The sequence below is a fragment of the Musca domestica genome, unplaced genomic scaffold (assembly GCF_030504385.1).
Source record: "Musca domestica strain aabys unplaced genomic scaffold, Musca_domestica.polishedcontigs.V.1.1 106, whole genome shotgun sequence".
In the NCBI taxonomy this organism is placed as follows: Eukaryota; Metazoa; Arthropoda; class Insecta; order Diptera; family Muscidae; genus Musca; species Musca domestica.
In genome coordinates, this window is record NW_026712122.1 from 496,543 (window position 1) to 512,448 (window position 15,906).

Here is a 15,906-nt window from a genome sequence, read left to right on the forward strand (position 1 = left end):
TGTTTCATTTTTGAGAATAATAATAATAATAAAACAAATAAAAATTTAACTGACATAAAAACAAAAAAATTTCAAAAAACAATGAATGAAAAAACGTTTTTAACCAGGTTTCGGAATTTTTTTAAAGAGGGTTTTCCGAGACTGCAAGAAAGTATTACAAACAAGTGAATTATATTATGGCAGGTGCAATTTTGTTTTGTTGAATTGCAAACAAATATTAGATGAAACAATTGCACAAAAAATTGCTGCGTTATTTAAAATTTCTATAAATCCGAACGAAAACTGCTTTCCTTCATCAGTTCACAAATTATTTTTTGACGGTGAAAACTTTTCCAAAATGAAATTCAACAACATTGCAATTATTGCTGCTACCTTACTTTTGGCCATTGCCTCAGCTAAAGCCGATCCTGAACCCAAACCCGAAGCAAAACCCTTTTATCCCATCTTCATGGTGAGTGTTCAAAAAGACGATGTTTTCTCTTTATATAAACTAAAAATATTTTTACTTGCTTTTTGCAGGGCAAATAAGGTTTTTGGCGGATTTTGAAAAGTTATGAGACAAAAGTAAATGAATAAAAATTGCACAAAAAAATGATGAATAATAAAACATGTATTTTATTAAAGTAACACTGTGACACAAAATGGGAGTCAAAGAATGGGGGTGGAAGATATGTTATGGGAATGAAAGGCCTTGTTTGGTATATTAAGAAACCCGCAGGAGAGATTCGCTCTGTGGCGATCCTTCCAGTTTAAATAGTGGTGAATTTGCTTATCGTTGTCCTTAATATATGGCATTTTGTGAGCAATATTTCGTCTTTATAACTTGAATATTTCTACATCCATTTCTTCCTCCAATTTTTGGACTGGAAGATAAGTAACATAAAAATGGACTCTTCGATATCGAAATTTTTAACAACAAGTTTGATGCTATTTCGTCTGTTTTGCCGACAGACGAAATACCCTCAGACAATTTTCGTGTTTTTAACTTGCGTTATTATTATTATTCAAATTGTTGACACATTATGGGAGAAGTTCCGAAGGAGTACATGACAAAAGTCTGATATAAATATTTGCATAAATATTCGACTACTTACCCACCTCCATGTAAGATATATTGAAATGAGCTAGCCAGATATGTTGGACCGAAGGATACCAAATTTGTTTCCATCCTTATGCGAATAATTGTTAATCAACATTTTAACCTTTGTAAGGGATGTACATGAAAGAGTGGGCTGATAAATGAATAATTCATATATAATCTCTAGTTGCGAGAAATATTTAGATATAGCTTATACAGGGTGAGATGAAAATACAACAACCAACTTCAGACTGCTGTCATTTTGAAGCCACTCGTCCGATAGCTGCTAAAATTATTCCAGTTACAGCTCATTATATTGTTTACAAAAGTTTTGGTGCGAATTTTCCAAAAAAAAAAAAATCGTGATGGAATTCAAGCGTGATAGTGTGATTTCTTTATATTTGCCTGGAAAACCACAACTAGCTATCGTTAGAGCACTCCAGCATTTAAATGTGAATAAATCTTTTGTGTCTCGTACCATCGCTTGTTACCGGAAGTGGACGGAAGTAAACAGCAACATCAGCAGAAATGGTTCGAAAAGTAAAGAAGTGGCTTGATCGAAAACCGCGTCACAGTGGCCGAAAAATGGCTCGTGAGCTGAACATATCGCAATATTCCATTCGGAAAATATTGAAAAATGAGCTCGGGTAAAGCCATTAAAATTCCAAAAAGGGCTAGAACTTACACCGCAACAGAAAGAAAATAGAAAGAAAGTGGTGAACTGCCGAATTTGGTTTTCTCCGATGAGAAAACATTCGTTGTCCAGCAGTTTGTAAACAACAGAATGATCGTGATTACTTGCCAAAGAGGTCAGCTGAAAATGTGCACCATCGGTTGGCCATCAGACCTCAAGCGCCGGCCATGGTGATGGTGTGGGTCGCCATAACAGCCGATGGTCGCTCTCCGCTCGTATTAATCGCGAAAATATTCTGGAGGGTGTATTAAAGCCTTGGGCACGCAAACATTTTGTCCACAGACCTTGGACATTCCAACACGACTCAGCACGCGCCACCCACGAATGGTTACAAATTGAGGTTCCTCGCTTCATTTCCAGCGCACAATGGCCACCAAAATATCCGGATACCAATCCGTTGCATAGTTGGCACTAAAAAATACCAAAGAGTCGATGACCTCAAGCAAGCGCTTCGCCGGGAATGGATCAAAATCGCAGAGCAACATTCGAGCAGCGTGTGACGGCTTTATTGGCCGTTTGAAGGCCATAATTCGTGCCAAAGGTCATCAATTCGAACATATCTAAAATTATTCTAAAATTTGATGCTAATTCCCAATTTTTTTTTTTTTTTGCTTTCATTTAATAAAACCTAAAAGAAAAAATAAAAAATTATGGCGTTTGATTTTGTTGCAGGTTTCTATCTCACCCTATATGTATATATCATCTTCACAATAGATTTTGTGTTCGCAAAAATGTTTGTATGTGTGAAATTTGAAAGGCTTACTTTGAGCATTTGTTTTCTCAGTCCTATGGGGGAGGTACCAGAAGGAACAGTCCGATCTCTACTATTTTTATAACAGATCTTGTGTTAATGGAAATATTGAGATATCTGAATGGATTCGGATGGTAATTTCGCGCTTTATGGTCTTAATGGAAATTCAAAATTTTGACCCTTTGTGGAGAGCTACCAAACGGAGACGACCTATATATCGCATCTTCACAACAGATCTTGCGTTATTTCGGATTTTATAAACTTTTGGTTATTCAAAACTATGACTCTTTGTGGGGGAGTTACCAGAAGGAATGTTCCGATCTCTTCTGTCTTTATGACAGATCCTGTGTGGATAGAAACATTCAGATGTGGCAAGTCTAAACGGAATCGGATGTTTATTCCACGTTTTATGACCTTCATGGATATTCAAAATTTCGATCTTTTGTGGGGGAAGTACCATAAGGAGTGGACCGATATATTCCAAAAGGAATGGTCCTGGAGAGATCCTGTGTGGATAGAAATATTCAGATGTGCCAAGTCTAAACGGAGTCGGTTGTTTATTCCACGTTTTATGACCTTCATGGATATTCAAAAGTTCGATCTTTTGTGGGGGAAGTACCATAAGGAGTGGACCGATATATTCCATCTTAACACAAGACCTTGAGTCAATAAAATTATTGGGATGTGTGAAATTTGAAAACAGTCGGACTCTTACATCATAATTTATAAGAGTTGTAATTATTCAAAATGTTGAGCCTTTGTGGGGGAGGCACTTGATAGAGTGGACCGATATTGTTCATTTTCGCACCTGACCTAGCACTAAAGCAAATATTGGGATTTGTTAGGTTGGAGCAAACTCGGATTATCGCTTCTCTTTCTGTGCAGAAAATATATTTTTTTGAAATTTTCGACCTTTTGTGGGGGAGGTACCAGAAGGAGTGAACCGATATAGCCTATCTCCGAACTCGATCTAAGTTTGACAAAAATTTTACGATGTACCAAGTTTGGACCAAATCGGAGTTGAAGTTATACGAAGACGTGGACCTACACAGAAGTTTTTTATATAAACTTTAAATACATATTTTGAAGCAATTCTGGTAAATAATGTCGCTAAAATCATGAAAATATTGAATAACGGGAGATATCGTTTTAGGGGGGCGATATGAAAACGTGGACCGACATGAGCTATTTACGAACATAAACAGCCTACACACGTGTGAAAAATTTTAGCTTTCTTATCTCCATTCTTTCGAAAGGTTTTAACAGGACATACAGAAGGATTACAACAGATGCACATACGGACATGGCTATATCGACTTAGAATTTTACGCTTATCCAGAATATATATACTTTGTAGAGTCTATCATTAGTATTTCGAGAAAGTTACAAACGAAATGACAAAGATAATATAACCTCCACAAAAGGATATAGTAAAAACAATTATCCTATTATAATTATTTCTTAATTTTCTAGTTGGCATTCCTAACTCTGTTAATTATTTCTTTACCACCTTTGTGTAGAATTTCTGTTTCGGTGGCGGAACAATGTATATATCCACGTTTTCATATTGACCCATATAACTATACCTACCGATATTTTGATTATTTTTGGCACCTTTTCCCGCGGATTTGTCTAAATATTCGTATTTGTAGTTCATAATTCTTAAAAATGAATTTCACTTAAGACGACCTGATTTCCGAGTTGGAGCAAAGTTTGCACATTGTAATAGTTAAGAAAAGATATAGACTCTAAAGACTTAGATCCTAAATACGTGTTTGATCGATATTAAGCATATAAAGGGTGATTTTTTAGCTACCATATGTTTGGCAATACTGGATTAAAAAGCGTATACATGTTTCATTGCAAATTTCTTGTTTCATTGCAAATTCATTTAACCACGAATCGTCTTAGAAGCGAACAACTTATGCAAATGATTGACTTTTTATAAAATCCTTGCGCTTCTTCCAATTAGCACTTTAATCAACCTGCTGAAGCGGCTATTCGCGCTATTGTGACTATATTTCACACGAAATTTGCATGATTCGACATTAAACCACCAACACGCTTATGCAAAGTACGAATTGAAGACAATATCGCAGCTTTTCGGCCAGTGTTAATGATTATCGATTATACGACGTTCGTAGATTTTTTTTTTTTGCATAATGGCTTAGGTTTGAAATCGCTCTAAATAAGGTCACAGTTATGAACCAACCATCGCAGAATTTTGCATGGGTTAGAGCTTTGGGATAGGGCTGAAACCTTAGGTTCTAGAAAGTAATCGAATAAAATTGAGAGGGCGACTTGGACAATAACTTTTATTTGATAAATGTCAAAATTTCCATTTAACCGCGAATTTGTTGAAACTGTAAGCACTTCCGAGCGGAATCACCTATGCATGGGGGTTACTATTCGCAGGGACCGACTTAAGTCTTTGCTTATTTGTTTGGAATTATTGTTATACCCCGCCATATGGCTACAGAGGATATATATCATTTGATACGTGCCTCATGGAAATAAGGGTTTTAGACCCCAGGTCTCTTTGGACCGAATCCGTTACCGAACATTTGGAGTCGATCTAGGGATGTCCGTCTGTCTACTGTCTGGTGCGCACGATAACTCTCGATGGGAGTATCCGATTTGGTCTAAACTTGTTACATCGTAATATCATTATCAAACTTAGATCGAGTTCGGAGAGAGGCAATATCGGTCAACTCAAAAATATATACTGCACAGAAAGAGAAATGATAATCCGATTTTGCTCCAACTTTGCATATCCCAATATTTGGATTTGAGAAAATGGACAATTGGTCCACTACATCAGGAACCTCCAAAACAAAGTGTCAAAATTTTGATAAATTAACACTCTTATAAATTGTGATGTACAGGGTGGAATGAAAAAACTGCAACCAACTTCAGACTGCTGTCATTTCTAAGCCACTCGTCCCGACAGCTGTTATAATTATTCCAGTGACAGCTTATTATATTGATTACAAGCGTACAAAGCATTTTGGTAAGAATTTTCCAGAAAAAAGTTATTCGTGATGGAATTCAAGCGTGATAGTGTGATTTCTTTAAATTTGGCTGGAAAACCACAAGTGGCTATCGTTAGAGCACTCCAGCATTTAAATGTGAATAAATTTTTTGTGTCTCGTACCATCGCTCGTTGCCGTGATACTGGTGGCGTAGCCCGACGTCAAGGAAGTGGACGGAAGAAACCAGCAACATCAGCAGAAATGGTTCGAAAAGTAAAGAAGTAACTTAATCGAAATCTGCGTCGCACTGGCCGAAAAATGGCTCGTGAGCTGAACATATCGCAATATTCCATTCCGCAAATATTGAAAAATGAGCTCAGAGAAAAGCCACTAGAATTCCAAAAAGTGCAAGAACTTACACCGCAAAAGAAATAAATTAGACTCAAAAGAGCTAAAGAGTTGCTTCGCTTGGCCGAAAATGGTGAAATACCGAATTTGGGTTTCTCCGATAAGAAAACATTCGTTGTCCAGCAGTTTGTAAACAAACAAAATGCCAAAGAGGTCAGCTGAAAATATGCATCTTCGGTTGGCCACCAGAACTCAAGCGCCGGCCATGGTAATGGTGTGGGCCGCCATAACAGTCGATGGTCGCTCTTCGCTCGTAATCGACCATGGCATCAGAATAAATGCCGAATAATATCGCGAAAATATTCTGGAGGGTGTATTAAAGCATTGTGCACGCATTATATTAAATTATATTAAAGCATTGTTGCAGTTTTTTTAGCTGACCCTGTATATCATTTGATACGGCCAAAACGGGACTCATCGAAATAACCGGTTTTAGACCCTAGGTCTCTTTGGACCAAATCCGTTGCTGAACATAAGGAGTCGATCTAGCGATGTCCGTCCATCTGTCTGTTTATCTGGCTGGCTGGAGCGCACGATAACTTTCGAAGGGAGTATCCGATTTGGTCCAACTTGTTTAGATCGGAGATGCGCATTATCGGTCCACTCCCGCTGATACCTCTCCCAGAAAAGGTTACAGATTTCAAAAAAAAAAATCTTTTACTGCACAGAAAGAGAAATGATATTCCGATTTCGCTCCAACTTTGCAAATCCTAATATTCTATCAAGAATATCCCCCACAAATTGTCAAAATTTTGATTAATTACAACTCTTATAAAATGTGACGTATGAGTCCAATTGTTTTCAAATTACACATATCACAATATTACACACATCACATATTAACCCCAAGTCTGGTGTGAAGATGGAAAATATCGGTTCACTCCTCCAGGTACCTCCCCCACAAAGGGTCAATGCTTTAAATATCCATGAGCTCATCAAATAACACGGAAATTAACATCCGATTCTATTCAGACTTGGCACATCTCAGTATTTCTATCAACGCAATATCTGTTATAAAGATGGTAAAGATCGGACCATTTCTTCTTGTATCTCCCTCACATAGGGTTTAAGATTTTGAAAAACTCCCAAAGAAATCGAAACAAGAATCTAACTCTCCTGAAATTTCACCCATACAAACATTTTCGCTAATATAAGATCTGTAGTGAAAATGGAATATATCTGCTAACCGCTTCTGGTACCTCGCCCACAAAGGGCCACAATTTTTAATACTTTTGTCTGTTTTTGCCATATTTAACAATCGACTTTACAAAACTAGAATCCGATCTGATTTCTTTTTACATTTTATATATATATATTAGTTAGGGTTTCCCCCAATACAATCTAGTAGAAAGTTGTTAAAAAAAATGAGAATTAAATCGATGGATGCATTGTTCTTTGAAGAAGAATGCGATGATTCCATTATGTTCACTCCTTTATTTTTTCAGCAATTATTTTTGAGTTATAATTGATGTTTTATCAAACAAATATAAACCTTGAACTTTGAAGAAATACCTTTTCATTAAAAATAGACATGCAGAAAACCTGCATTGAATTTAAAAAAAAAACAAACATTATTTTCTTTTCCAATCGGGAGGTACCGTTATATGTGGCTATACCATAACGTGAACATACGTACAATGTTTCTCCATACGAGCTAGAACTCATTATGACCAACCCAAATACCAATTTTTAGTCAAATGGCAAAAATCATGAAAATACTGACTATCGGGAGATACCGTTATATGGGGGATATATCAATACGTGAGCCAATATATTTGATTTTCAATACCAACCATCCTAGACACAATACAAATTGTTCTGCTAAATTTTGACGCTCTACGTCAAATAATGTGGGCTGTATCGTGACAGACAGACAGACAGACGGACATCTGATTATGATTATGAATATATGTACATTATGGGTCTACGACGAATATTTAGGCATGTTACAAACCGAATGACAAACTTAATACAGGATGAGATAAAAAAACTGTAACAAAGTCAATTTTTTTTAATTTTATTGAATTAAAACAAGAAATGTCGCAAATAGCAACAAATTTTAGAATAAGTTTAGATTTTTTCGAATTTGTCACCTTTGGCACGGTTTATGGCCTTCACACGGCCAATGAAACCGTCACACGCTGCCCGAATGTTGCTCTGCGGTATTTTGGCTCAAGTCGCTTCTTTACTTTTAGAACCATTTCTGCTGATGTTGCTGTTTTCTTCCGTCCACTTCCTTGAAGTCCGGCTACGCTACCAGTATCACGGTAACGAGCGATGGTACAAGACACAACTGGAGTGCTCTAACAATAGCCACTTGTGGTTTTCCAGCTTAAATTCCATCACGAATATCTTTTTTTTTTTGTCTGGAAAATTCTCACCAAAATGCTTTTGTACGCTTGTAAACAATATAATGAGCTGTCACTGGAATAATTTGAACAGCTGTCGGACGATTGGCTTGGAAATGACAGCAGTCTGAAGTTAGTTGAATTTTTTCATCTCACCCAGTATTTGTGGTTCTGGTCGGCATAAAGGACGAGCTTAAAATAAAGCTGGTCTTTACATACCGCTTTCGCATATTGTTATGGTCTCCGTCTCTGAATCTGGAAGAACGGAGTTAGCTGCAATACTGAAATTTGAAATTTTACATTAGGCGGAGTGTAGGATTGGGATATGGAGATAGTAATTAGGTACAAATTGGAATTGTATCGGTTCACCATCGCTTTGGGTCTGTACGACTGATGTATGGAGGTATTTTTGGATATTTAGAGTGTTAGATTGGGGTATGTAGGAAGTTTTGGAAATTCGTACTTATGTGTACTAAATTTGGTACAATTGGGAAACTTGAAATTAAGGTCACTGCTGTAGTTAAAATATGGAAGTGTTCTAAATCCACTTCGTGTTCTAAATTCACTTCGCGTCCTAATTTTTTTGCAAAAACTACTAAATGGCACTAATTTTGGAATAGGGTGAAGGGAAATGACTGGAATACTCAAATTTGATGTTGAGAACACTGTTGCTGTCTGTGGTTAAGATAATGTGGTGGTTTTGGAAATAGTACACATTGTACGAAAAGTAGAAAATATTACTATTTTGGTATTTGGTGAAGCGATAGACCAGAAAACCTTACTTTTGATACGGATGTCCTTGTTGGAGTCTTTGGTTGAGTGAAGGAGGTACCGTTGAGTGTTGGAATAGATATGAAACTGTTGGTGTTTTGGACATGTTTGTGTAGTATGACTGTGAGAATTCTCCAGAAAAAAAGTTATTCGTGATGGAATTCAAGTGTGGTAGTGTGATTTCTTTATATTTGGCTGGAAAAACACAAGTGGCTATCGTTAGAGCACTCCAGCATTTAAATGTGAATAACTATGTTGTGTATCGTACCATCGCTCGTTACAGCGATACTGGTAGCGTAGCCCGACATCAAGGAAGTGGACGGAAGAATACATCAACATCAGCAGAAATGGTTCGAAAAATAAAGAAGCGTCGCAGTGGCCGAAAAATGGCTCGTGAACTGAACATATCACAATATTCCATTCGGCAAATATTGAAAAATAAGCTCGGGGCAAAGCCATTGAAATTCCAAAAAGTGCAAGACTTACACCGCAACAGAAAGAAAATAGACTCAAAAGAGCTAAAGAGTTGCTTCGCTTTGCCGAAAGTGGTGAACTGCTGAATTTGGTTTTTTCCGATGACAAAACATTCGATATCCAGCAGTTTGTAAACAAACAAAATGATCATGTTTACTAGCCAAAGAAGTCAGCGGAAAATGTGAACCTTCGGTTGGATACCAGAAATCAAGCGCCGGCCATGGTGATGGTGTAGCCCGCCATAACAGCCGATGGTCGCTCTCCGCTCGTATTAATCGAACGTGGCATCAAAATGCCGAATATTATCGTGAAAATATTCTGGAGGGTGTATTAAAGCCTTGGGCACGCAAACATTTTGGCCGCAGACCTTAGACATTCCAACAAGACTCAGCAACTTAGCACTCAGCACGTGTCACACAAAATGAGGTTCCTCGCTTCATTTCCAGCGCACATGGCCACCATGGCCACCAAAATCTCCGGATACCAATCCGTTAACTATTGTCACTGGAGTACTTGGGAAAGCAAGGTTGGCACTAAAAAATACCAAAGTGTCGCACACCTCAAGCAAGCGCTTCGCCGGGAATGGGCCAAGGTAGGAATGGGCAGAGCAACATTCGGGCAGCGTGTGACGGTTTCATTGGCCGTTTGAAGACCATAACTCGTGCCAAAGGTGGCCAATTGGAACAAATCAAAACTTATTCTAAAATATGATGCTATTTCCGACACTTTTTGGTTTCATTCAATAAAATTAAAAAACAAATATGTAAAAATTACGGCGTTTGACTTTGTTGCAGTTTTTTTTATCTCACCCTTTACCTCTCCCCCAAAATGTTAAAATTTTGAATAGTTATAACACTTATAAATAGTATGCGCATCTCAATATTTCTATAAAAATTTTAAATAAGTCAGTTGGCTTAAAATTTAAGATAATTATTCGATGTTTCTTCTAACTTCGCATGTCCTGCTGGAAATTATAGTACCCATATTTTTTGATATGGTTTTAAAATATGTGGTGGAAATATTTCTTGTTCTTAGTTTCATATACAAATATAACAATTATAAATGAAATACGTGTGCTGAGCTACGATTGTTATACCCTACAACACTATGTGTTGGAGGTATTATAAGTTTGATTGGGCCAAAAATTATGTAACACCACGAAATATTGGTTTCCTATATAGGAAAGTATATATGGATCTTCCTAGCTCGCCGAGCTGAGTCGATCTAGCTATGTATGTCCGTCCATCCGTCTCTCCGTCTGTCCGTCTGTCCATGTTAATTTGTAATCACGCTACAGGTCGCAATTATGGCCCAATCCTTACGAAATTTTGCACGAAGGTGGGGTTTGGGTCAGAATAGAACCCTATTGCTTTTGGAGATGATCGCCAAATGTTTAGGGGTTGAAATGGACCAAATACTGAAAAAATGTCGGATTTTGCAGTAGCTATACAGGTCGCAATTATAGACCAATCGACGGAATTTCGCATGTAGCTAGAGTTTAGGGCAGGGAAGAAGCCTACCAATTCTGGTGGTCATCGGATAATATTTAGCGGGTAAAATAGACCATATCTTTTGTGTTGAAAAAATTCAAAATTTTTCATTAAACCGCGAATATTTTAAATCCCGGCGAAATCACAAAGCCATGACAAGGTTACTTCTGATCTTTACATTGATGTTAACATCCAACAAATCGGATATATAGCAAAATATGTGCGATATATATGTCTATCAAAGAAGATATGCTTGAAAGATCTCTTATATGTCGAGAACGGCTGAACTGATTTCGACAGTTCTCATTAATTCGGAACGGCCTTTTGGCAGGAAAGAAAAAACGTCTAAAAAATAGCATAAAAATATCTCTCTAAAGATGAAAATATTGATTTTCTAAAATTTTCTCATATTTTTTCAATTTTGTCATATTTTTGGCATATTTTCATTTTGAATTAAACATTTGGTAATATTTCTACAGCTAACAAAACTAAGTAGTTAGGATATCAGGATATCATATACAGATCGCATTTATGGCCCGATCCGTACGAAATTTTGCATGGGGATAAGATGAGGGTCAGAATAGAAGCCTACTCTTTTTGGAGGTGATCGCCATATATTTAGGGGTTGAAATGGACCAAAAAACTGCAAAATTGTCAGCAGGTCGTAATTATCCCCCGACCCTTACGCACATTTGAATGGGGGTTACCGGACATTGCAAAAGCCAAGCAGTTTTGGATGGCCATCCAAAAATATTCAATGTGCGAAATAGTTTGCCAACAAAATACGAAAATGTCCATTCCAGAGACTTTTTGGAGAATTCACAAATACAGGAAAGATGCACTTCTGACTATTTCGTTACCGCTGATTTCGTTGAAGAATATAGTCAAATGTCTGTATCTCATATAGATGCGTTTCAGTCAAAAACCAATAATAAATGTTAATCTTTTGCCACTTCTGAGAGATTATAGGTCTTTGGGAAATATTGGTCCCAGATCTAGGAAGACCATTTACGTGCAACATCTACCAATAAATTGGAAATGAGCAAATTAGCTTAAGTTGCTATTATTCGAAAATTAGAGAACGAAACCTGGTTTTCTTTTATTATTTGTCACAATATCTTGTGGAATTCATTCGAGTATCTCGCCTATATAAATTGAATCACTTATTATAGTATTGTAGGGTATTCAACGGTCGGCCCCGCTCGACTGTAGCCTTTGCTTACTTGTTTTGTAATACATAAGCTGCCTAATTTATTATATTTTAAAAACAAATTTCCAAAAAAAAAGGTGCTGAAAAAGGTTTCTCAATTCTTTAAAGGGGATTTTCCAAATTCGCAACAATTTATTACAAACAAATGCATTATTCTGTGCCAGGTGCAACTTTGCATTGTTTTTATTGAAAACAAATGTTTAATGAAACAATTGCACAAAAATTCGTTGCTTTATTCGAAATTCCTATAAATTCGAATGAAAACTACTTTCAATCATCAGTTCACAAATAATTTTGAAAAGTGAAAGCATTTCCAAAATGAAATTCTGCAACATTGCAATTATTGCCGCTACTTTACTTTTGGTCATTGCCTCTGCCAAGGCCGATCCTGAACCCAAGTCAGAAGCAAAACCCTTTTATCCTATCTTCATGGTAAGTATCAAATGCATGATAATTTCTCTTTATATAAACTAATTTTTTTATTTATTTATCTTTTGCAGGGCAAGTAAGGATTGTCATAAAGGATGAAAACATTGTAATTGAATAAAAATCGATCGAATAAATGATTGAACCATAGATCAAGTGTTTTATATGAATAACACAGTGACACCAAATGGGGGTAAAGATGTAAGAAGACTATGTATAGCATATTAAAAATCTCGAAAGATAGATTAGGTTCTCGTGGATGAACGATATTTCCATGTTGCTTAAAATACCCAAAAAATGCGGAAAACTCAATAATAAAAGAGTTATGGCCAACATAAGAAAATTAAAAATTCATGTTTAAAAAATGTTGACTAAGTTTGAGGTAATGCATCGGTAGATCTTAATCCCTTCTGGAATAAAATAATCGTTGATGATATCAAGGAAGAAATTAAAGAAGTTATAGTCAAAATAAGAACATTAAAGGTTCACGTCGAAAAAAAATGCGAAAATCTCAATAATAAAGGAGTTATAGCCATAGTAAGAACATTTAATGTTCACATTGAAAAACAATTTGAAAAAAAAAAATGTAATTTCGGTCGGGCCGAACTTTGAATATCCCACCATTTCGAACGAATTTGGCAAATTTCAAATAAATAAAATCCGTTAAAAACCGAATTTAGCCGTAATATTCGGGTCTATACGACGACGTGGACCTGCATAGGCAACTTTTGTCACAAGCCATTACAATATTCAAATGCGAAACTGCAAAAAAAATGGTGAATAATGTAGCTAAAACCATCAATATACCGAGATACTATTATATGGGGGCTATAACAAAACGTGGAACTGCACACACAATTTTCTGTCATAGCCTGTAGTACCCATTACGAACTTCAAATGCCAAGTTTGAAACAATAGCGATGAATAATGTAGCTAAAATCATCAAAATACCGAATATAGGGGGGTACTATTATATGAGGGCTATAACAAAACGTGGACCTGCATACACGATTTTCTGTCATAGGCTGTAGTATCCATTACAAACTTCAAATACCAAATTAGAAACAATTCCGGTGAATTATTTCGCTAAAATCATCAAAATACCAAATATCGCGAGGTACCGTTACATGGGGTCTATACGAAGACGTGGAACTGCACACGCAATTTTCTCTCATAAGCTGTAGTATCCATTGCGAACTTCAAATACCAAATTAGAAACAATTCTGGAGAATAATATCGCTAAAATCATCAAAATGCCGAATATCGGGATGTACCATTATATGGGGGCTATACGAAGACGTGGACCTGCACAGTTAATTTTCTGTCATAGACAATTGGACTCTTGCAGTCGCCATTTAAATTCCAAAAAGTGAAAGAACTTTCACCGCAAAAGAAAGAAAATAGACTCAAAAGAGCTAAAGAGTTGCTTCGCTTGGCCGAAAGTGGTGAACTGCCGAATTTGGTTTTCTCCGATGAGAAAACATTTGTTGTCCAGCAGTTTGTAAACAAACAAAATGATCGTGTTTACTTGCTAAAGAGGTCAGCTGAAAATGTGCACCTTCGGTTGGCCACCAGAACTCAAAAACATTCTTTGTCCAGCAGTTTGTAAACAAATAAAATGATCGTGTTTACTTGCCAAAGAGGTCAGCTGAAAATGTGCGCCGGCCATGGTGATAGTGTGGGCCGCCATAACAGCCGATGGTCGCTCTCCGTTTGTATTAATCGACATAAGAATAAATGCCAAATATTATCGCGAAAATATTCTGGAGGGTACATTAAAGCCTTGGGCACGCAAATATTTTGACCGCAGACCTTGGACATCCTAACAGGTTTCATTGCACTCAGCACGGCCCATCACTCTCAGCACGCGCCACCCAAGAATGGTTAGAAAATGAGGTTCCTTGCTTCATTTCCAGCGCACTATGGCCCCAAAATCCCCGGATACCAATCCGTTGGACTATTGCGTCTGGAGTATTTTGGAAAGCAATGTTGGCACTAAAAAAATACCAAAGTGTCGATCACCTCAAGCAAGCGCTTGGCCAGGAATGGGCGAAAATACAGCAGAGCAAAATTCGGGCAGCGTGTGACGGTTTTATTGGTCGTTTAAAGGCAATAATTCGTGCGAAAGGTGACCAATTCGAACAAATGTAAGCATAGTCTAAAATTTGATGCTATTTCCGACATTTTTTGATTTCATTCAATCAAATTAAAAAAAAAATTAAATTATGGCGTTTGACTTGTTGCAGTTTTTTTTATCTCAGCCTGTATATACTTTGTAGGGTCTATTATGAATATTTCGAGGAGTTACAAACGGAATGATAAAGTTTATATACCTTCATAGAATTGTGAAATTGCGAATAAAAAACTCAATAATAAAAAAGATATGGCCAAAGTAAGAAAATAATGTTGCGCAGCTTTAATATCAGGGTATTTTCGAAAGAAAAATATGTTTTTTAATTTCGAAAATGTAATTGCCTAATTTAATTTTTTTGAATCATAAAAAGCATTGATGAACTTTTTTAAAAATTTAGTAAAAATATTTATCTTCCCTTCACTGTTGCAGCAACATTCGCTGCCTGTTGAGCCACACCAATGGCCTGAATTGTGGCATCGCGGGTATGTTGACCAACTCGTTCCTATTTAAAGATAAAAAAGACATTTTCTCAAAAATTCTATATAAAAACATATTTTTAATGTAGAACTTACAATTTTCTTGCCAACTTTTTTCAGCCAACCTGCTTCACCTTGAGCCACAAATACGGTCAAAACTAAAGCAATAAATACGAAAATTTTGAATTGCATATTGATGATTTATATTTAATTCGAAACAAATTGAATTTCAAAGATGAGCTTTTATGACTTGCTTTGGATGTAGACTGATATTAAATAAAGCCGAATCAATAGTTTATATACTTTTTTCAATAAAGTACTCTGAATCATATCAACCACTAGCAATGAGTTTTATTGAGGTTGTCATCTGCTTTGATTTATTTAAAATTATAAAATAGATTAATTAAATGAGGGTACTTTCTGAAAGGGGTGAATTACAAAAAAAAAAATACGTAAAAATATTGTGGTTTTTACTGAACGTTTTTGGTATACGTTTATGTAGATAATTTGGTGTCCTCTGTGGCGGTTAATTTAAAAATATTTTTAAGTACTATATCAGAGGATGTAGAATATTCTAGGAGGCTGTCATACTCACATCATAAAAAATTTTAAATAATATTTTTGAAAGACTGTTAGAGCTGTAATGCTCAATTTTTTCAGGAGTAGAATATTAT

General features: G+C 36.3%; 1 protein-coding gene and 1 long non-coding RNA gene across 2 annotated transcripts; one reads left to right on the top strand and one right to left on the bottom strand.

Moving 5' to 3' along the window:
- Nucleotides 1-301: 301 nt before the first annotated feature.
- LOC131805383 (uncharacterized) lies at nt 302-607 on the top strand. Its single transcript, XR_009343668.1, has 2 exons — nt 302-451; nt 520-607. It is a non-coding gene; the product is annotated as an uncharacterized LOC131805383 (long non-coding RNA).
- Nucleotides 608-15,071: 14,464 nt separating this feature from the next.
- LOC101888757 (sarcotoxin-1C) lies at nt 15,072-15,511 on the bottom strand. Its single transcript, XM_005179655.4, has 2 exons — nt 15,329-15,511; nt 15,072-15,258 (listed from the first exon to the last, which is right to left on the bottom strand). Exons 1-2 carry the CDS (start codon nt 15,422-15,424, stop codon nt 15,163-15,165), a joined length of 192 nt encoding a protein of 63 aa, XP_005179712.2. The 5' UTR covers nt 15,425-15,511; the 3' UTR covers nt 15,072-15,162.
- Between the last annotated feature and the right edge of the window lie 395 nt (nt 15,512-15,906).

Coding starts and splice junctions, on each gene's coding strand:
- LOC101888757 (XM_005179655.4), bottom strand. CDS start 15,424: ATGCAATTCAAAATTTTCGTATTTATTGCTTTAGTTTTGACCGTATTT. Junction 15,259..15,328: donor AAAAAGTTGGCAAGAAAATT/GTAAGTTCTACA, acceptor ATCTTTAAATAG/GAACGAGTTGGTCAACATAC.